At 43.7% G+C, this 21,934-nt stretch overlaps 1 protein-coding gene across 1 annotated transcript in view; it reads right to left on the bottom strand.

Moving 5' to 3' along the window:
- Nucleotides 1–1,346: 1,346 nt before the first annotated feature.
- Nucleotides 1,347–21,934, bottom strand: part of LOC143276836 (uncharacterized) — a 97,786-nt gene continuing 77,198 nt past the window's right edge. The window contains exons 12-14 of the mRNA XM_076581491.1: nt 19,595–21,706; nt 19,067–19,493; nt 1,347–7,776 (exon numbers count right to left, since the gene is read on the bottom strand). Coding sequence (XP_076437606.1) covers nt 7,550–7,776; nt 19,067–19,493; nt 19,595–21,706 — 2,766 coding nt within the window. The 3' untranslated portion in view covers nt 1,347–7,549. The remainder of the gene's footprint in view (nt 7,777–19,066; nt 19,494–19,594; nt 21,707–21,934) is intronic.

The following is a 21,934-nucleotide window of genomic DNA, read 5'->3' as shown; positions in this document are numbered from 1 at the left end:
TGCGTTTCCATAACCCACCAAACGCAGACATGGATTAAAGGATCTATAAAGTGCGTATTTGATCTTCTGCTTGCGTATACGTACGAAGAGGGTTCAGGCACTTGCAGGTCTGCTCATACGTTGACCCAGAAGATTGGAATAATCTCCATCCTTTTTTCCACCAGGCGCCTTGACCAAGATTCAAACCTGGGGCCCTCAGATTGAAAGTCCAGCCTTTTAACCACTCAGCTTTTGGTGTCAGATCCATACATATACACAAAACGATGCATGCACACGCGCGGGCACACACGCAACACAAACACACACAGTTGTTACACTCTGAATGTAATAGTATCTTACCCACATGTTTTTCATTTTACATAATAATTGATGTGTACATGGTGATAAGTGAAGTGTGTGTCAGTTTTTTTTTTGTTTTTTGTTGTTGTTGTTGTTTTTTGCTGACGGGCATTTCATTTTATTTTAAGTGAGCCTAAAGAAAATTTTCTGTTTTTGGTTGAAGCAGATAATAAAGTATTTTGAATTGAATTGAATTGAATATGCTACACCACATCTGTCTGAGAGACCCATGACAGCAGCCTAGCCCCGAACGCGCTTGTCAGGCCTCGAGCGCGTGCATTATATTTGCATGCCAATCAGAGTGGATTTCAGCTACAGAATTTTTGCCACAGGACAACACCTTTGTTGCCATGGGTTCTTTTACAGAGCACCAAGTGCGTGCTCAACACTGGATGTGACTATTTCGTCTCATCAGAATGACTAGTCTAGATGACGATCAGTTTGATCTTCCAGTAGAACTTGAGAGAGAAAGGGTGAGGCCTGGTATTGAACACAAGACCCACATGGGCACTGCAGTGGCAGATGTGACGTCACCACCATTCTGCCAACTTTTTTTATTTATTATTATTATTACTACTTTTTTTTTTTTTCATAAAATTATTATTTATTTATTTATGTACGCTTATAGTTGACTTCGAGTTTTTGCGCCTTATACATATTATTATTATTAGTTGTTGTTTTTTGTGTGTTTTTTTTATAATGTATTTATTATTTATTCACCCTTTTTTTTCTCTCTCAAGGCCTGACTAAGTGCGTTGGGTTATGCTGCTGGTCAGGCATCTGCTTGGCAGATGTGGTGTAGCGTATATGGATTTGTCCGAACGCAGTGTCGCCTCCTTGAGTTAGTGAAACTGAAACTGTATGCACGCACATCCCAACCTTCCGAATGCAGAGAAGAAAGTAATACAAAAAAAGAAGTCTCCATCACAGAAACATCCATGACTTCCTCACATACCCTCCCTCTCTCTCTCTCACTCTCTCTCTCACCCTCTTCACTCAAGAATAAATAAAAATGTCCATCACTGTTTTATTATGCCTTCCATACAACGGACAAATGAGAGCACAAAACGATGACGACAACAACAACATGGAACAAACTTCTTTCTTTTCTTTATTTTTTTCTGTCTGTCGCCCTTTATTTGCATATTCATCAGATCAAATCCAAATGTGACCAATTCCAGCAGAGGAAAAAAACAAAAACAAAAAAAAACAAAAACAAAAAAAACTGGGCTTTCAAATGTACTGCAGTCTGTCAATTTATTTTTTTTATTCACAGCACATAAAGAAAAACGAAAATGTTCAGGCACTTTGTTAGAAGTCTGGGCTATTCAATCATGTAACTGATACACAATTCAGGCACTTAATATGTGAGGGTTAAAAAGGTGTCTTTTAAATTAGAAAAAAAAACCTGATAAATTTACAACCAAAGGTAAACAGAAGGATACATAAACATGATTCAACCTTCATGCAGGCAATTATTTCTTCTTCTGCGTGGTCTTTAAACAGAGAATCCTTTTAAGCTGTTTCAAGAGAAGATTTTGATAATCCATTACAAGAAATTTCTCCCTCCATCTTCTAATTTACTAAATAATTAAAAAAAAAAAAAAAACAACTGCAGAGTAAACATTATTACTCACACTAACAATCTCAACAAACACCACGAAACACACACACACACACAAAAAGGAGAAAAAGGTGAAGAAAGCTGCTACAACTTACAAAAAACAACAAAAACTGAAACCGAGCAAGATGAACAACTGATGATATAAATGGATGCGAGTACGTGTGTTGTTATTGAGCCGATTCTACACCAGACTAAAATTAGAGTATGCAATGAATGTTAGATGACAACATGACGAGGTTCTGTCTCTACAAAAAAAAAATATTTAAAAAATGCTGTGATACCTCTAACAACCCCCTTCCATCCAACTATAAACAAACGGCGATAAATTACCACTGCTATATCGAGTCGGAAAAAGAGCAGCTGAATGAAAGAAACTGAACATAACGAAACAAAAACCCCAAACACAATAACAACAGACACACATACACACTCAGACATGTCATGAGGGGAGATCACTCTCAGTCTCTGCATTGCACATGCCCTTAGATGGCGTGAATTGACGCTATGTATGCAGTGTGTGGTGGGGGTGGTGGTGGGCCAAGGCTTTTCACACAAAGCATTGCTATTAATGTTACACGACGAATCTTCCGATCATTTGACGTCATTTTAAAAAATGGTCTCAACTGTTAACCTGATTCCTTGTCCCTAGCGCACAGCAAAAAAAACCCAAAAAACACCAACCAAACAAAATATCCTGAACTGCTAAACACATACATTCAGTTGTAATAATTCTACATAAACACTTGCATTTACTATTATTTGACATTCAACATCTGTAGGCAAACACCCATTCTTTATTACATTTACAAGAGAAAAAAAAAGAAAAAAAGAAAAAAAAAAAAAGAATAAATAAAAACGAATCTGCCGTGTATAAATCTTTTCGATATCCCCAGGGCATCCACTTGTTAAATAATATAATAATTATCATTCACCACATCTCACTTTGACCTTCAATACAAATATCTTCTATAATTTTTTTTCTTCTTCAAAGTTTAGGACATTCACACACACACCCTCGTAGCAGTGTTCAGCCACATACTTTAAAATAGAAAAAAAAAAAAGTTTGCATAGGTTTTTCACTGACCCTCCTTAATAAGTTCTAGTAGCTGTTGCTGTGGACATGCTGCATGCTATAATCCTCAGTGGGGACATATCAGTGAAGGACATTACAGAGGCCATTGATGAGGACGTAATAGGACATTTATCACAGGCCTCGGGACATTTTACAGTCCAAACTGACATAACAGAGGCCTCATGACATAATCAGAGGCCTCTGTTGAAGACGTAACAAGAGTCCTCTGGATGTATCATCACAAGCCTCGAGACATAATACAGTCCTCGGGACAAATACAGGCCTCTTGCGGATGTTACTGAGGTCTCTGGACATAATAAAGGCCTGTGTTGAGGACATAATAAGAGTCCTCCGGATATATCAAAGGCCTCAGGACATAATACAGGCCTATGTTGTGGATGTTACTGAGCACTCGGGACATAACAGAGGCCTCTGTTGAGGACGTAACAGAGTTCTTTGGACATATCGAAGGCCTCAGGACATAATAGAGGCCTCTGTTGAGTACGTAATAAAGACCTCAGGATATAATTACCACAGGCCTCGGGACGTAATACAGTCCTCTGCTGTGGATGTTACTGAGGCTCCACGACATAAGAGGCCTCTGTTGAGGATGTAATAAAGACCTTGGGATATAATCATTACAGGCCTCGGGACATAATACAATCCTAAGGACACAATAGAGGCCTCTGTTGAGGACGTAATAGACGTCAGGAGATATCACTGGTGTCAGGACATCATTATACAGTCCTAAGACGTCATGAGATATCACTGGCATCAGGACATTATAACAGTCCTAAGGACAAAACAGAGGCCTCTGTTGTGGATGCTACTGAGGCCTCAGGACATTTAAGATAGAGGCCTCTGTTGAAAAGAGAACAAAGGCTTCCCCAACCCCTATACACAGCACATTTCCACGCTTCTCTTCCCCACTTCACCGTCATTTTTTTTTCTTTTTTTTTCTTTTTTGTCACTCAGGTCCTGAGAACAAAATATCGAGATTCAAATATACTTTTTTTTCTTTTCTCCCCCTTATCTTTGATACAATCTTTTGATACAGTTTTTCAATTCCAACCTTGCAATATGAACTCCTCCTCCAGAGCTGAAGAAAATTTTTTTTTTACCACTGATAAATAAGTGTTACTCAATGGAGGGAAAAGAGCGAGAGAAAAAACAAAAACAAACACAAAACCCCCCAAAAAACCCCGCATTTGTGCACTGAAAACTAACTTTGCTGCTTTAGCGTCCTGCTGAATGCACATGGTGGTTATCAGGACTACCAAAACTGCAGCTGAAAAGTAAAAGAAAAAAAAGATACACAGTTACCCATACCAAGAGTGGTGATTGCCTGACAAAAGACATCCAAGGGACTCTCATTGTTGCTTAAAATAATCAAAGGAGTCAAAAAATAAATAAATAAATAAATTAAAAAAAATTAAAAAAAACACTGAACCTTTCTCTTTCAAGACACTTGACAATGACACAAGAAGGTAATACATCAGGTCTTTTCAGCCGAGGGGTCAGAAAGGAAGTCTCACATTCACTGCCTTGTATATGATACGGGAAGGAGTATAGGCGTAAATTAAAGACAGAAAAATATACTGGAAGATACATTCTGTGGTGGTTAAAAAAAATTTAAAAAAAGACGATCATATAACCTGCTGTAAAAACAATAACAGTGTATTAGATGCCAACTCACGTACATGCAAAAAATGGACTGAAATTCTGCTGATAACCTGTTACAAAAAAAGAGTGGAAGGAATACCAATAATATAAAACACTTGCAGAGAAAAAGAATGTAGGTGTCTGTGGAGACTTGTCTTAAGCTTTGGGGGCTGTATTTATTATCATTCTCTTACTGATTATAGATTTCATAGTTCTTTTCCTGCCAGACAATTCATTCACACCAACATTATCAACTATACATACATGGATGTACAGAGGGTATGACGGGGGGAAAGAAAGCAGAAATTCCAAGCCAACAAAAGGCACCACCGAACACTCGACACAAACCTTTGCCACAGCAAACGTGAAGGACCTGGACTTCCAACCCACACTCAAACCCTGATCATACTGAGAGAGAGCTACAGGAAAGCATGGCGCCAACGTCTGAACATCAGGACGGAAGACGAAAAGGACGGCACCCATGAGCTGGACAGAGCGGCACAGGTCACAATCTTCAGACTGCGAACGGGACACTGTCAGCTCCTCTACCATCTGAAGATACCACATACTGACCAGTGCCCTTGTGGAACAGGCTCACAGACCCCCCTCCCATATTCTGCAATCCTGCCCCACCTTTGACACTCTGAGACGCCAGGCATGGACCAGCCCAGTGGAGCTCCAGGAGAAACTGTGGGGACTGGTGGGGTCCCTGCGACGGACCGCGGACTTCGCTGTCCTGACAGGACTGAAAATCTAGTGTGGCCAGGGAACCCAGAAGAAGAAGAAGAAGAAGAAACCCTATCAGTGGTTTCAGTTTCAGTTTCAGCAGCTAAAGGAGGCGTCACTGCGTTCGGACAAATCCATATACGCTACAACACATCTGCCAAGCAGATGCCTGACCAGCAGCGTAACCCAACGTGCTTAGGCCTTGAGAGAAAAAAAGGAAAGAAAAAAAGGTGAATAAATAATAGATATCAGTGGACAACACTGGATAACAATGCCTGGCCAGTTCTGTCGAACAAGATGAGAAGTTTGATGCTTGGCTGAATCTGTCACAGTGCATCCCGAAGGAAGGTAAGGAATACGGAAAAAAATCACCGCTGCTCCACCTCCCCCTACAATAGCGCCCAACCTTCCCCCACCCCCTACAATAAATGTCAACTGCCAATCATCACAGACGCAACATCTGCCATGACACAGTTAGCTTGTGGAGGGACAACTGGAAAAAGATGAGTGTTTTTTGTTTGTTTGTTTTTTTGAGTGTGAGTGTGTGACGTTTTTCCCTTTCATTGGTTTGTGGTTTTCTATGTACAGGAGTGATTTAGGAACATTATACATTTCCCATATCTGGACTTTAGCTGGAAAACTCAAGTCTGCTGGAAAACAGTGTATCACAACAGTACAAACAGTGCAGTCCATCATTCACTACCTTCAATGTCTCGCAAGGAGGAGGAACAATGGAATAAAAAAATGAAAGCAGTACAAAATGTGAAGGAAAGAAAAAAAGAAAGTGACGAGCAAAACCAAATGTCCATTGCTGCACTTGACAAGAAAGTGGCAGGAGCCAAGACCCAAGAACATCACTGCCTGCACAAGATGATGACGACGACAGTGAGGGCAGGGGTGTTGTGGAGGGGGGAAGAGGTGGTGGTTAAATGCAGTGGTAACGGCAGTGTCCTGGCTAGGTGATATATATATATGTACAATAAAAAAAAAAAAAAAAAAAAAAAATTATGGACACACAAAGCAGCACCTGCTCCAAAAGAAATCAACTCAGAATGTGAACCACTAAAGTCTCATGCTGAATATGTGTGTGTGTGTGACAAAGAGACTGTCCATGTGAGAGAGAGAAAGAGAAAGAAAAATGAACAGAAACAAAACTGCTACAGAACTATCTTGCATAATCTGTTGAAGCTGGGCCAGTTTTACCATTCATTCAAGATCACACAATATATATATTTTTTTCTTCTTCAAAGCCTCAAGACTGCTGATAAATAAACCACATTCACTCATAGGTACAAGTGGGCTATTGCTATGTTATAATCATTTTTACCCCCCCACCATGTATGCAGCCATACTCCATTTTCCGGGGGTGAAAGAACAAGAGATAACACCCAAAGCTTTGCACTCTTCCAATATCCAAAGTTTGGCATCCTTTGAACATTAAGTCTGCTGATAAAACATGAGATGCTACCCATCATTTCTACCCGAAGCCTGCTTTTATTAATAAAACATGATATAATATCCAAAGCTTTGCATCCTTTTAACCCTTTGTCACGCCTGCCAATAAAACAAGAGATTATGTCTAACCCTAATAGAACAAGATACAGTATCCAAGGCTATGTATCCTTTTAACCCTAATTAAACAAGAGATAGTATCCAAGGCTATGTATCCTTTTAACCCTAACAGAACAAGGGATAGTATCCAGGGCTATGTATCCTTTTAACCCTAACAGAACAAGAGATAGTATCCAAGGCTATGTATCCTTTTATCCCTTTAACCCTAACAAGAGATACTATCCAAGGCTATGTATCCTTTTAACCCCAACAGAACAAGAGAGAGTATCCAAGGCTATGTATCCTTTTAACCCTAACAGAACAAGAGAGAGTAGCCAGGGCTATGCATCCTTTTAACCCAAAGTAAAGTTGATAAAATGAGATAATAACCAAGACTTTCCATCCCCCTTTTCTTGCTGAGAGCAACAGGGCCCACCAAGACCATGTAATGGGTTCCGGAACACAGCAGCAAGCAACCAAAAAAAAAAAAAAAAAATCATCATCATCAGCGACTCGTACACAACGACCGTGTCTCCGACGACCTTCGAACAGTGCTTGTGGCACCGGTGCTGTTGTTATCGCTGGGGGGAGGAGGAGGGGGAGGAGGAGGAGAGGGAGAGTTCTCCTTGCTGTTGTTGCTGCTGCTCCTGTTCTCCTGGCGCTGGGAGTGGTACTTGCGGAAGAAGGGGTGGCGCATGGCTTGGGGCAAGGTAAATCGTGAAGGCGCTTCGTACGCTAGCAGCCTCTCCAGGAGGTCGAACAGCTGCCGGTGGTCTTCGCTTTCGGCGTCTTTCAGGTAGCGCTGAAACCCAGTTGTGACGAGGTCAGTACAGTACAGTATGGTATGGTAGTGTAGTGTAGTGCAGTGTTGTGTAGTACAGTACAGTACAACAGATTTTCTGCTTTCGGCATCTTTCAGGTAGCGCTGAAACCCAGTTGTGACGAGGTAAGTACAGTATGGTATGGTATAGTATAGTAGTGTAGGGTAGTGTAGTGTAATACAGTACAGTACAACTGCTCTTCTGCTTTCAGCAGCTTTCAGGTAGCGCTGAAACCCAGTTGTGACGAGGTAAGTACAGTACAGTATGGTATAGTATAGTATTAGTGTAGTATAGTATAGTGCAGTGTAGTGTTGTGTAGTACAGTACAGTACTACAGATCTGCTTTTGGCGTCTTTCAGGTAGCGCTGAAACCCAGTTGTGACGAGGTAAGTACAGTACAGTATGGTATAGTGTAGTGTAGTGTAGTGTAATGTTGTGTAGTACAGTACAGTACAACCGCTCTTCTGCTTTCAGCGTCTTTCAGGTAGCGCTGAAACCCGGACAGTTGTGACAAGGTAAGTACAGTACAGTATGGTATAGTATAGTAGTATAATATAGTATAGTGCAGTGTAGTGTTATGTTGTGTAGTACAGTACAGTACAGTACTACAGATGTTCTGCTTTCAGCATCTTTCTGGTATTTGTATTTCTTTTTATCACAACTGATTTCTCTGTGTGAAATCCGGGCTGCTCTCCCCAGAGAGAGCGCATCGCTACACTACAGCCCCACCCATTTTTTTTTTTTTTTCCTGCATGCAGTTTTATTTGTTTTTCCTATCGAAGTGGATTTTTCTTCAGAATTTTGCCAGGAACAACCCTTTTGTTGCTGAGGGTTCTTTTACGTGCGCTAAGTGAATGCTAGTACACGGGACCTCGGTTTATCATCTTATCCGAATGACTAGCACCCAGACCACCACTCAAGGTCTAGTGGAGGGGAAGAAAATATCGGCGGCTGAGCCGTGATTCGAACCAGCACGCTCAAATTCTCTCGCTTCCTAGGCAGATGCGTTACCTCTAGACCATCACTCCACTGAAAGCTGCAAGACAACCATTTTGACAAGGTCAGTACAGCACAGCACTATGTAGTGTAGTGCAGTGAAGTCTTGTGTATTATATAGTAAAGGTCTTCACTTTTGGCATCTTTCAGGTAGTGTCGAAACCTGTAAGACAGCAGTTGTGACAAGGTTAGTACAGTACCGAGTTGTGTAGAGCAGGGTAGTGCACTGTTCTGTAGTGTAGTATAATTCTTCATTTTCAGCGTCTTTCAGGTAATGCTGCAATGAGCAAAATAGCAGTTCTGACAAGGTTAATACAGTACAGTGCAGTGTGGTGTAGTGTAGTGTAGTTCTTTTCTTTTGGCGTCTTTCAGTTAGCGCTGAAACCAGCAACACACCAGTTGTGACAAGGTTAGTACAGAATAGTGTAGTGTGTAGTGAAGTGTTGTGGAACAGTGTAGTATAGTACAGTTCTTCGCTTTCGGCATCTTTCAGGAAACCCTGAAACTCACAAGACAGCAGTTGTGACAAGTACATTATAGTGTAGTGTGGTATGGTATAGTATATAGTATCTGTATGGTACAGAAAAAGTCAGACAAAGAACCAGCACCAGCAGAATAGACTTAGAAGAAGGCAGATGATGAAAATGAGAAGTCTAAGAAACGACTGTTCCCAAGAGTACGACAATGGTATTGACAATCAACATGAACACAAGCTGCCCTGTAAAATGTGCATGTTTGAGTGGGTGTGGTTGGCTGGGGGTGGAGGAATCTGTTTGTTTTTTTTTCTCTTCATCTCTATATTTGTCTAGTTTTTATTTATTCATTTATTTATCCATGTATATAGATTTTTTGGGGGGTCGGGGGTCCAGACAGATTTACCAAAATCGGGTCTGTGATCATGAATGTGAATGCACTGATAGTACATTACTTTTTGGCTGCAAAATCAGAGGGGCAAGGATATTTGTATTTCTCTTTTTTGTCACAACAGATATCTCTGTGTGAAATTCGGGCTGCTCTCCCCAGGGAGAGCGCGTCGCTACAGTGAAAGCGCCACCCATTTTTGGCGGGTATTTTTTCTTGCATGCAGTTTTTCTTTTCTTTTTTTCCCCCCTTATCGAAATGGATTTTTCTACCAGGGACAACCCTTTTGTTGCCGTGGGTTCTTTTACGTGCGCTAAGTGCATGCTGCACACGGGACCTCGGTTTATCGTCTCCTCCGAATGACAAGATATTGTTACTGTCGTGACCATCCATATTCATGGCTGGAGGCCTGACAACCTGTGCACAGGGCCTGACCAGAAGTTAAAAGCACGCGCACTGCATTCGAAATCTGGTGGGATCCATGGAGGAGGGTGAGTTAGGATGGAGGGGGGTGGTGGGGGGAGCCTTGGGGGACAGAGAGGGAGAGGGTGTGTGTGTGTGTGTGTGTGGGGGGGGGGGGGGTTGGGGAGGGGGGGTAGGGTAAGAAGAAACCCAATCTCTATCTTTGTAATAATATAGATGCATGAAAAAAAAAAACCCACAGGGGAAACTGCCGACAGGTTAATTAGTGGAGACAGGCTGGTTTCTGTTACCGAAACACACACACACAAACATAAATAAATAATTACACACAGAGACACACACACGGGAAACAGACAGGTTTCTGTTACTGAAACACATAAATTATACACACACACACACATAATCACAAGAGGAGGAGAAAGATCATGGCTGGGTATGGGAGACAACTTTCTTTGCATCAAAAAATAATACCTAATTTAAAATTTTTTTTTTTAAGATACGGAAAAAAAAAGGTAAAAAGTAAATTATATAAAAAGAAGATGAAGAAAAAAAAAAGGGGGGGAAATGGTCCAAAAACATTAAGACAACAAATCAACCAACAGAGAACTTGACTAACTTGCTACCCATGGCATGGCGTTTTCATTTTAACTGCATCTCTATCAATGTCTGCATGAGCAGTAAGACAGAAACTCAGATGACATTATACACAACGACAAAACCAGGTTCTGCAACACACACACACACACGCATTAGGATATGACCTGAAGATCTTATTTTCACCTTTCCCGTAATATATGCACTGCCACAAACAAGAACCAGCACAACATACTGTATTCTGAAAGAAACAGGACAAACAAAACAACAGCATGAGTAAAGAACAACAACAACAAAAAACCCACATAACCCACAGTTTTCAGTTTCAGTAGCTCAAGGAGGCGTCACTGCGTTCGGACAAAACCATATACGCTACACCACATCTGCCAAGCAGATGCCTGACCAGCAGCGTAACCCAACGCGCTTAGTCAGGCCTTGAGAAAAAAAACAAAAACAAAAAAAAACACAGAAAACAAGAAGTAAAAATAAAATAAAAAGATGAATACTGCTACTACTACTACGAATAATAAACAGATTCATTCAAATAACAGAAAAATACAAACATACAGAATGCCATGCTACAAAAAAAAAGAAGATTATTTCAATTACAACAATCTTCAAGTAAGTCATTCAATCGTACGGAGAACCACACTAACAACACACACACACATCTGAAGTCCAAAATAGAAAGAATCTTTCACATTCAACCAACACACAGCCTTACCAAAGGAAACCTCAGACGGAGATGGGCACGCCTCTCCTAACGATTCAGGAGCGTCCCCGTGCCGTGAGCTAAACACCCGCACACCCAAGTTTTCCACGCACACCCCTCTCTTCCACGTCATATGGACCCTCGTTTCAACAGGTCAGAATTTTGGCCTCCCACCATACATCACCACAACCACTACCAGCCACTAATGAAACGCCAACAATCTCCTGGCGTGCACTGCACCTACCACTACTACTACTACTACAGCTACAAAGCATTAATTTTCTGCAGCCATTTCAGTTCTTTTTTTAAAAAAAAAATACTGTAACAAAACAAAACAGAAAAGAATGAATTTGGACATGATATTCAGGGATCGCGCTAGACTTTTTCAAAACGCGTGCAGCTTACGCAAAGTCGGCAAAAAAACGCGTAAGTTAGAGTCAGAATTGCGTCAGACCTATGACACTAAATCAAAGGTTTACTCACCTATTTTCGCCGCTCACGTCGGCGCTGAAATTCACCACAAGCCCTGACAATCAGTTCGTTGCACTGGCTCAATGCTGCCGAACCTTCCATTGCAAGTTGCGCATACTCTGTTAATTGGCTGTAGCTGTTAAGAGTCACGTAGGCATCTCGCAGTGCTCCGCATGCACAGACACTTTGTTTTGTACCATCTGATTCAGTATCGCAAACCTAGCTGCCAAGTCAGTCCTAAAGATGCATTGATACGGCTTGGAGTAAAAGTTGTTTTGCGTAAGTGTTACGCGTGAGCGCTGTGAAAATGCGTCAGCGAAAATCAAAATGCGTCAAATACGCGAAAAACATGCGTTAACGCGATCCCTGGATATTCTTTGTGTGTCCTTCATCAAGCAGCAGGCTGTTTAGTCATGACGATACACTCTTATCTCACAGACATCTGATAAATAAATTTGCACCACAGGCTGCCTACCTGGGTAGAGCCGACTGACGGCTGCCACTGGGCGCTCATCATTCGTTTCCTGTGTCGTTCAATCAGATTTCAGACGCACACGCATGCACACTCAGACAAACATGTAACATTTTACGTGTATGACCGTTTTTATTTATTTACCCCGCCATGTAGGCAGCCATACTCCGTTTTCGGGGGTGTGCATGCTGGGTATATTCTTGTTTCCGTAACCCACCGAACGCTGACATGGATTACAGGATCTTTAACGTGCGTATTTGATCTTCTGCTTGCATATACACACGAAGGGGGTTCAGGCACTAGCAGGTCTGCACATACGATGACCTGGGAGATCGTAAAAATCTCCACCCTTTACCCACCAGGTGCACCGAGATTCGAACCCAGGACCCTCAGATTGAAAGTCCAGCGCTTTAACCATTCGGCTATTGCACCCGTCGGAGTCTGGCTGTTTTGTTTTTGGTCGCTAATAAAAAAAAGAAACAAATGATCACAAAAAAAACCACAAAAAAAACAACCAGGAACTGAAAATAAAACAAATAGATCACAAAATAAAGAATAATTTTATGTTAATTCTTTTTAGTTGATCAACAATAATTGATAACTCAAGAGAAACTAAGAAAGTAGTATGTATGTGTGTGTGTTAGCTTGCGGTAAACAAAAAAAAAAAACCTCTTCACTGTTTACTTGGGTTCATTATATGAATACAGTAATCAATTATCTTTCTTCCTTTCCTTTTTAATTGCCTCCGTTCTCTCTGGCAGACATGCAAATTTCGGTTTCAACCACTAACTGATTTAAACAAAACTCTGTCCGAGAGGGTTGGGCTGGAACAAATTTTTTTTTTCTTACAAGAAATAATAAACCATTACCAAATCAAGGTGATTTTCAAATTGTTCTTTACATAACTAAAAAAAAGATGATCAAGAAAAATTACCGACAAAAAAAAATGTTAACACAGGTATTTATCCATCTTCCGGGCCATGACAACGACTTACATTTATTATAATCATTTGGACGGTTCAGTTTCACAACCTAGCGATAAAGAAAGCACACAACATTCTGTTTCCCCACATTAAATGCTGGATATCTTTTTTTTTCTCTCTCTCATTTTCAATTGAGATTTCAAATATGGTACATGCAGAAAACAAAAGGTGAAGATGCTTTTGGCAAACATAAGCAAAACCTAAGAACTTCACTATTCCAGATCCCTATCTTTAGAACATGCAAGAAACTAAACTGAAAAAAAAAAAGAGAGAAAAAAATCACAGAATGAATGCAATGTCTCATACAAACACACACACACATGCACAGTCAGTGTATTCTAAAAAAAAAGAAAAAAAGGGGGGATTGGAGGGAGGGGGGGGGGGGGGGGGGGGGGGGGGGACAAAGTTCAAAGGAAAACACTGATTTCTGTTGGTCGGACTCTGGTAAATAAGTGTGTGTGTGTATGTATGTGTGTGTGTGTGTGTGTGTGTGTGTTTTCTTTGTTTTTTCATTCTGGAAGTGTAATCAATAATATACATGTATATATCCTATGCTACTCTTCCACACTCCCAACCCCACCGACCACCAATGGACTGCTCCTATCTTTTTTTTTTTGTTTTTTGGTAAACATGTTCCCCAATAGATATACATTATGATAAATCGATCTCCCTCAACACCTCCCCCACCCACCCACCCCCCAAAAAAGGGCACTAGGAAGGCAGCACAGCATGTTAAGATTTTTTTTTTTTTTTTTTTAAAGGGGGTTGGCACTCCATGATTTGGGGAAGGACGGATATCTCGATGGCGCTAACTGATCAGGCATTCCAGGAATCTCTTTCCATTTCGGCACAAAGGGCTGTGTGCTGCACACGACGACGATAAGGATGATGGGACGAAGAAAAAGCAACAACACTGTTTTCATCCCAGAGCCTTTTTTTTTTTCTTTGATCAGTCAAGTCACGGGGAAGGGGTCAGAGGGGAAGGGTCAAGGTTATCTCTTGGGCACTGCAAGACTGGGGCACACTGACACAGCAAGGAAAATCTTTTTTCGTTTTTTTTTTTTCAAAAGATACCAAAGTTACGAAGCCAGACGGACAACTCACAAATTGGTAAAGGGTAATAGGGTGTGGCTGGTTTTGGGGAAGAAGGCGAACAACACAATGAAGATTCACACAAACCAGACGGATACCGAAGAAGAGTTGGCAAAGAGTTACAGGGCGTGGCTGGTTTTGGGGAAGAAGGCGAACAACACAATGAAGATTCACACAAACCAGATGGATACCGAAGAAGAGTTGGCACTGAGTTACAGGGTGTGGCTGGTTTTGGGGAAGAAGGCGAACAACACAATGAAGATTCACACAAACCAGACGGATACCGAAGAAGAGTTGGCAAAGAGTTACAGGGCTTGGCTGGTTTTTGGCAGATCAAGATTAAAAAAGCCAGACCGAACACTCACGAGCCAGCAAGAGTCACGCGGGATGTGGCTGGATTCTGGCAGGTGAACAACACACAGAACATAGTTCAGATGGATACTCGGTTAGCAAAAAACGTACGGGGTGTCAGGTTGGTTTTAAGCTGATCGAGGTTACAGAGCCAGACGGACACTCAACAGTTGGCAAAGAGTTAAGGGAATTGTGGCTGGTTTCTGGCAGTAGGCGAACAAACACACTGAAGATCGGGTATGTATGGTGAGTTCGATCCTAGCGAGCTTCACACACTCTGATGAAGGTCAACCATTTCAGGAGGATAAGGCAGAGACCAGTCAGGGAAGGATATAACAGCTGTGGACTTTTTCTTTTCGTGGTTCACGTTTTCAGGAAGGCACTGACAACAGTCGTTGGTTTTTAAGGCACCCACAATCACAGGAATCACGGAACAGCTGGATGCAGGAAAGCACACATAGTCTTGACTGATGTTACAACATACAGCAGGCATCCATCCACAGGAGTTTTTAGTTTCATCCAAAGGCACACTGTATGTTGACAATCCACGGCAGGAGGCAATCACTCTGATTTGTATAAAAAAAAAATTTAAAAAAAACAAACAAACAAGGAAGACAACCCCTCTTATCGGAATCTGACCGCGAAAGAAAAGATTCTGATTTTTGACGCAATTCTGTATGATCATAGAGGAAATTTGACACAATTGAACAGTAAAAAAAAAAAAAAAGATGAAAAAAAAAAGTGCACCTTGATATTACTTTTATTTTTTCTACTGACAGTCATCAAAATCTCTGTTGATTTCTGACAATCATTATCAGTGATCTCTCTGACTCGTGACCACAGCACACAAGCAATGTGACACTGACAGAAAGAAACCATTCCGACCCTCGACAAAGAATGAAACCGTTTACTCAGAAATCTGTTAAAAGTTCTGAATGAGGAAAGAGACAGACGAATAATGAAACGAAAAGGAGGAGTTTGTATTATACTCCATGTTTGGTGATACATATACTTACCATGTCAAACTGATGCAAACTAGGCCTATTGAGTCTCCATCTGATCCGTAGCAAACTTAACAAGGCAAACACTCTGTTAAAATGATACTACAGCATCACACGCCAAGCCCTGACCTGGAACCCGCAGGGAAAGAGGAAGAGAGGCTGGCCTCGCAACAGCTGGAGGTGAGACACCAAGGCAGAGCTGAAGCAGCAAGGGACCAACTGGACTGGAATGGCCAGAACAGCCCAGAACAGAGTGCGATGGCGAGGGGTCGTCGATGGCCTATGCTCCACCAGGAGCGATGGGCAAAATGAATGAAATGACAGTACTCTGACTACAGAGAATCAAAAGAACAAAAAACTGATTCCATCAGAGACAATTCTCTCATACTCCATATTCTGACTAAAGACAATCAAAATGAACAACAACTGATTCCATTAGAGACAATTAATTCCAAGGCAAATATTTCGACCAAAAGGCAACCCACATCCACCTCCGACAAACCTAAGACAACCCAGCTTGATTCAGGACAAGGGCAGAGAAGGCACAGTTCCGAAATTTGTGACAACGCCAACAACTGTGACGGAAACAATAAAAAAGCAACCTCTCTGATGATTCCGGACAAATATAATAGAACCACTGCTGCAGGCAACATCTGTAAACAAACTCCGCACTGTTTGACTCAAAGAGGTCCATGGATCAGCAAAATGAAACATAAAAAGAAAAGTAGTTCCCCCAAAAAATAATGTGCTGGAAACAACTGAAATACCGCTACGAGATGAAAGTAGATATGAGATTTAACTATTTCCAAGAACAATGCTAGGGGGGGAGCAAATGGAAATGCAAGAGGAAAACATTTCCCCAAAAACATGTCGAAGTATGAGAAAATGCCGAAATTATCAGACGAGAACAAAGAGGAAAAGTGATGAGAAAACATTTCCCAAAGTCCGTGCAGAAAGTGGACAAGCCAGGTGCAAGAATTTCCCCAAACATGTCAAAGTGCAGCAAACGAATGAGAAACCATTAACAACACTGCAGTACATGTACTCTAAAGTCAGCAGAATGCCTGCCAGTGGAAACCCTTAAAAAAACAAAAAAACGGAAGCTTCATGAGAAACAAACCTGATTCATTCAGACAGTTAACCTCAAACAATTCTCCCATCATATTTTCTTTCTCCCTCTTTCTCTTTGTTTTCAATATCTCTCAATCAATTTTTCCATCATATTTTCTTTCTTTTTTTCCCCCTTTTGTTTTCAATGTACCTCAATCATACTTTTACTGTTTATTTATTTATTTATTTTTTAATCAGCTGTATACAAACTCCACTGCTCACACAAAACACACCTAACTCCGGAGTCCAACCGTCATGATCACTGCTTCAAACACACACCCACGGGCCCGCGCGCGCTAAACTCCTCCCACGACAAAATCTGCGATGGACAAAATGATGAAAAACGAATGCGACTACACAACCAGAAAAAAATGAATTCCGACAAAAAAAAACACGCACACGCTGAACGGAAACTGTACAGGAGATGGGGGGGGGGGGGGGGGGGGGGGGGGGGGGGGGGGGGGGGGGGGGGGAGTTCGGGGAGATGGAATAAAACCCAGGGTGAGATGGAAGAAGAAAACGGAAGCACTCGGTTTTTAATATCATAAATCTCTCTTTCAACTTTTTTTTTTTATTTTTTTTTTTAAATAGCTTCTGCTGCATATTATTACATACCACACCACTTACCAAAAAGAAAAAAAAAAAAAATCAAACTGTACAAAGATGTAAGCTCAGCCTGCTTTATTATAAAGCAGCAAGCACAGGTGTCACACGACGTGTGTCCTCATGCCAAATCTGTCCCTGGGAGTTTAGAACCTGAGAAAAATAATCTCGCATACCATGAAAAATAATATGTTATATTGGGCTATCATGTGTTAATTTTATCTTTTCTTCTTCTTCTTTTTTTTTAAACGTGTTATGTTAAGCTACTGCTTCTTTTTCTTTATTATCTTTTTTTTTCCTAAGCATGTTGATGATTTTTTTGTTTAAAGTATTGGACTAATTTTTTGTGGCTGATAGCGCAGTATTATTATTATTTTTTTTTCTATTTTCTAAAATGATGACTGATATTCTGTTCTACATTTTTGCTCTGGGTAAGCCTAACACATGCCATAACTTCCGCAAACCTACTGGATAACTAAATAAAAATAAAGCAAAACAAATAAATAAATAAAACAGACACAAAAATAAATCTTCAATAAATATTTGCATACATAAATAAATAATCAAACAATAACTAAACAAATAAATACATAAATAATCAAACAACTAATAAATGAATAAAATAAACAAATACATACAGAAAACAAATACAAAAATAAACATACAAATAAATACCAACATACATAAATAAATAACCAAACAACTAATAAATAAATAAATAATCAAACAAATAAATAAATAAAACAAATAAATACACAAATAGATATAAATAAATACCTATGTACATAAAAAAATAACTAAACAACAAACAAAAAAATTCAAACAACTAATAAACAAATGAATGAATAAATAAATAAACAACTGACTTACAAACTAACTAACTGACTTACAAACTAACTAGATATATATATATATTCTTTTTTTTTTTTTTTTTTTTTTTTTGGTAAGTCTCAAAAGACAGATATAGCATGAGGACGACCGACCTGTGACGATGGTTGGGGATAAGGGATTAGGCTACAGCACATCACAGATTGCTCAGAAAGACAATGACTGACGGAAATGACAAAAAAAACCCACAAGACCAACCGCTGACTGGGTTACCCCCCCTTCTGTAGAAAATGGGGCCAGCAGCCAATGTCCAAGCAGGCCAACAAACCACAAAGTTTAAGTTAAATTAATTTAATTTAAAAGCAGCACTTTTTTTTTCTCTTCTCCCCTAAATCAAGAATCACTTCACAACACAGCTAGCTGTTGTTTATTATCTAGACAGGTGATCGTCTAAAAACTCTGAGGCTAGCACGAACTCGTCCGTCGCGTCGGATGTGTGCGAGGAAACCGAGAAAAACTTTGGGCGCTCCGCTTTATTCTTCTCCTTCTTCTCTCCCCCTGGGATTACTACCACCTCCACCGCCCCGTTGTTGTCCCTCCCCACCCCCTCCTCCTCCTCCTTCCCCTCCTGCCCAGTTTCCCTGCTCCCTACAGGGTTGTCTCCCCTGGACTGACCAGCTGAGGGTGGTGGCTGGGGGCCGTTGTGATTGCCTCCCTTGGACTGCGCGGGGTGCTCACATGCACTGGCACTGGGAGGAGGGGCTTTTTTTTTACCCTGCGGAGCCTGCTGCTCTCCTCCACTGCTTCCGGACGTCGCTGGCGGCGGCGACGCTGCCGCAGCTTTCAGCCGCTGCTCCCCGCCCCCTTCGGCGTTCTTCCGGGTGGGGGTGGAAGGTGGGGTGGACGTGCTCTCCACGCTGCTCTCGCTCGTGGGGCCGCCGGGTCTCCGCCTCCGCTCCCTCCTCTGCTTGGCTCGCGCGCGTTTCTGATCCGCGCTGCCGGCGTCTGCCGCTTGCGCTTGGGGCGACGGCGAACTGCTCACGACTGCTGTTGCTGTAGTAGCTTGGGGCAGAACTTGCTGGGGAGGAGACTTGGTCATGGCCACTGCGGGTGGTTGCTGAAGCGTGATGGACGCCACGGCTGGGACTTTCACCACGGCTGTAGGCGGTGGCTGAGCCAGAACTGCAGGTTTTGAGGAGGGCTTTCGCGGATTGGCGGTGGTTCCGGAAGACGCGGGGGTTTGTTGGGAAGCGATGCGGGTCGTGCGGGGGTCTGCGTGGGTTGTGGCTGCTGGACGATAACTGGGGGTGGTTGGTGTTTTGGTTGTGGTTGTTGTTGTTGTTGTTGTGGGGGGTGGTGGGGTTGCTGGGAAGGGGGAGGGGGCGAGGGCGGCTTCTGCAGGGTGACCGTTACTGGGGAGACTGCAGCAGAAGAGATGGAGGAGGAGGAAGGGGGGACCGCGGAGGCAGGAGGGTGGGAGGTTTGGGCGGAGGAGGAGGAGGAGGAGGGTAGCAGCAGAGGGGCCGGGAGCACAAACACTGGGGACTCGGTCAGCTCCACCGAGCACTGCCAGGGGGGCACGACCCCTCCTCCTCCTCCACCACCCCCTTCCTCACTCCTACCACCCACCACCACCACCGACTCCTCCACCCCACCTCCACCTCCTCCTCCATCTCCCTCCTCCTCAGGGGCCTGGGTGAGGAACACCCCGGCCACCTCCACCTGCGGCGGCGGCATCACGGACACCGTCACCGGGGCAACCTCAAACACCTCCTCCTCCTCATCCTCCACCCCACCACCCCTACCACTCTCTTCCTCCTCCGTGGTCATGCTCTGATCCATAGAGAACGCCCCACCACTACTGGAAGTTTCCGGAAACTGCCCAGCGTCGATGGCGACGTTCTGGGTGGGGATCGGGGGGTAGAACTGGGCTGGAGTCTGCGTGCACTTGTCCATCTGTGGTGGCACGGAGGAGAACTCGTGCGGGCTCGGGCACATCTCTCTGTAGAAGCGATCGGGGGTCTGTGTGCTCTGGTTGAAGAAGTGACCCATCCCCAGCGCCTCCACGATTTCCGGCGGGTCCTGGTACTGCGGCGAGGCTGGGGTCACGTCGATCACCGTCTTCCCAAACTGCATCGGGAATCCAGCGCCGGCTGTTCTCAGCTTAAGCGACTTCAGCGAACCTGGTTCTCCTGGCTTGGGTGGGGCGGGGGCTTTCTCCTCCTCCTCCTCCTCTTTCGCCAGTTCGGCTTGAGGGGTGGCAAAAACGTCGCTCTCTCCGCTTCCCTCCTCGTCCTCCTCCTCCTCTCTCTGTTTATTCTTCAGCTCTTCCGTAACCAGGGGGCTGAGGGGTGGCGTCTTCTCTCGCAGCTGTTTGCTCTCCCGGCGTCTTCGCCGTGCCTGCACGGGCGCCTCAGTCTTTCCCTCGGCCAACTGCTTCGCCGCGAGTTTCCTCTCTTTGCTCTTGATGCGGTCCATGACGGAACCTTCCTGTCGGGTCTCCAGCTCTTTGAGGGAGTCTGCAATTGCCGCTTGTCGCTCCAGCCGTTTCACGATGCTCGAGTCTTCCAGCTTGGGTGTTTCTGTGGTGGTGGTGGTGGTGGTGGTTTTCGTTGAGGTTCGTGTTGGGGTTGGGGAGGCGACAGGGCTCAGCTCGTAGTTCGCAGAGGGAAGCCCCGCCCACCTTTTCGGGGCGTCGGGGACCGTCGTCGTCAACAGCGGCGAGCTTATGGCGGCTGCTGCTCCTGCGGTGACGGTGGCGGTGGTGGTGGTGGTGGTTTTTCCCCCTCCTCCCTCTCTCGCTCCTCCTCCAACATCCTTCTTCTCCTCCTCCTCTTCCTTACCCTTCCTCTTCTTCTCCACTGCCTTCCCCACCTCCACTCCCACCCCTTCCCCCACCCCCTCCTTCTCCCCTGCCTTGTTCCTCCCTCTCCCACTCACCCTCCCAACGCCCCTCACCTCCTCGACCTTGGCCTCAACCCCTTTCCCCCCTCCTGCTCCCGCTCCAACCCCGGCACCCCTCCCTCTCCTATCAACCCCTCCCACAACTACAGGCTCGGGGACGCTGGGGGGTTGGGCATTGTTAGTAGTAGCGACACCAGTGCCTCTGCCGCCGGGTCGGGAAGGGGCCGTGGAGTTAGGGGTGTGGTTAGTAGTAGCAGCGGCAGTGGCTGTGGTGGTAGCAGCGGTGGTGCTCTTGGTGGAGGAGGCGGCAGAGGAGGCAGCGTCGGCCCCGTCCACGGCGGCGGAGCTCCTCATGAGCTCCATCTCGCGCATCTCTCGCTTGCAGGGGATGAAGAAGGGGTGGCGGAGAGCCTCGGGCATGGAGATGCGAAGCTCCGGCACGTACTCCAGCATGCGCTCGATGAGGTCCAGGAGGTCCACGTGGGCTGTGTCCTTGTCCACCAGATAGTGCTGTGGAGGGGGGCGTGGTGGGGGTGGGGGTGGTGTGAGGGGGTCAAGGGTCCAGGTCAAATGCTCGCGCGCACGCGTCACTCTCTCACTCACATGCGCACTCTCTCTCTCTTTCTTTCTTTCTCTCACTCTCATGCACAAACTTCTGTTTCTCTGTCACTCACACACACCCTTTCCACTGTTTGTGTATATATATATATATATATATATATATATATATATATATCA

Source organism: Babylonia areolata, chromosome 33, assembly GCF_041734735.1.
Source record: "Babylonia areolata isolate BAREFJ2019XMU chromosome 33, ASM4173473v1, whole genome shotgun sequence".
NCBI lineage: Eukaryota > Metazoa > Mollusca > Gastropoda > Neogastropoda > Buccinidae > Babylonia > Babylonia areolata.
Note: the sequence above shows the minus strand (reverse complement) of the source record. Positions and strands in the feature narration are given on the sequence as shown.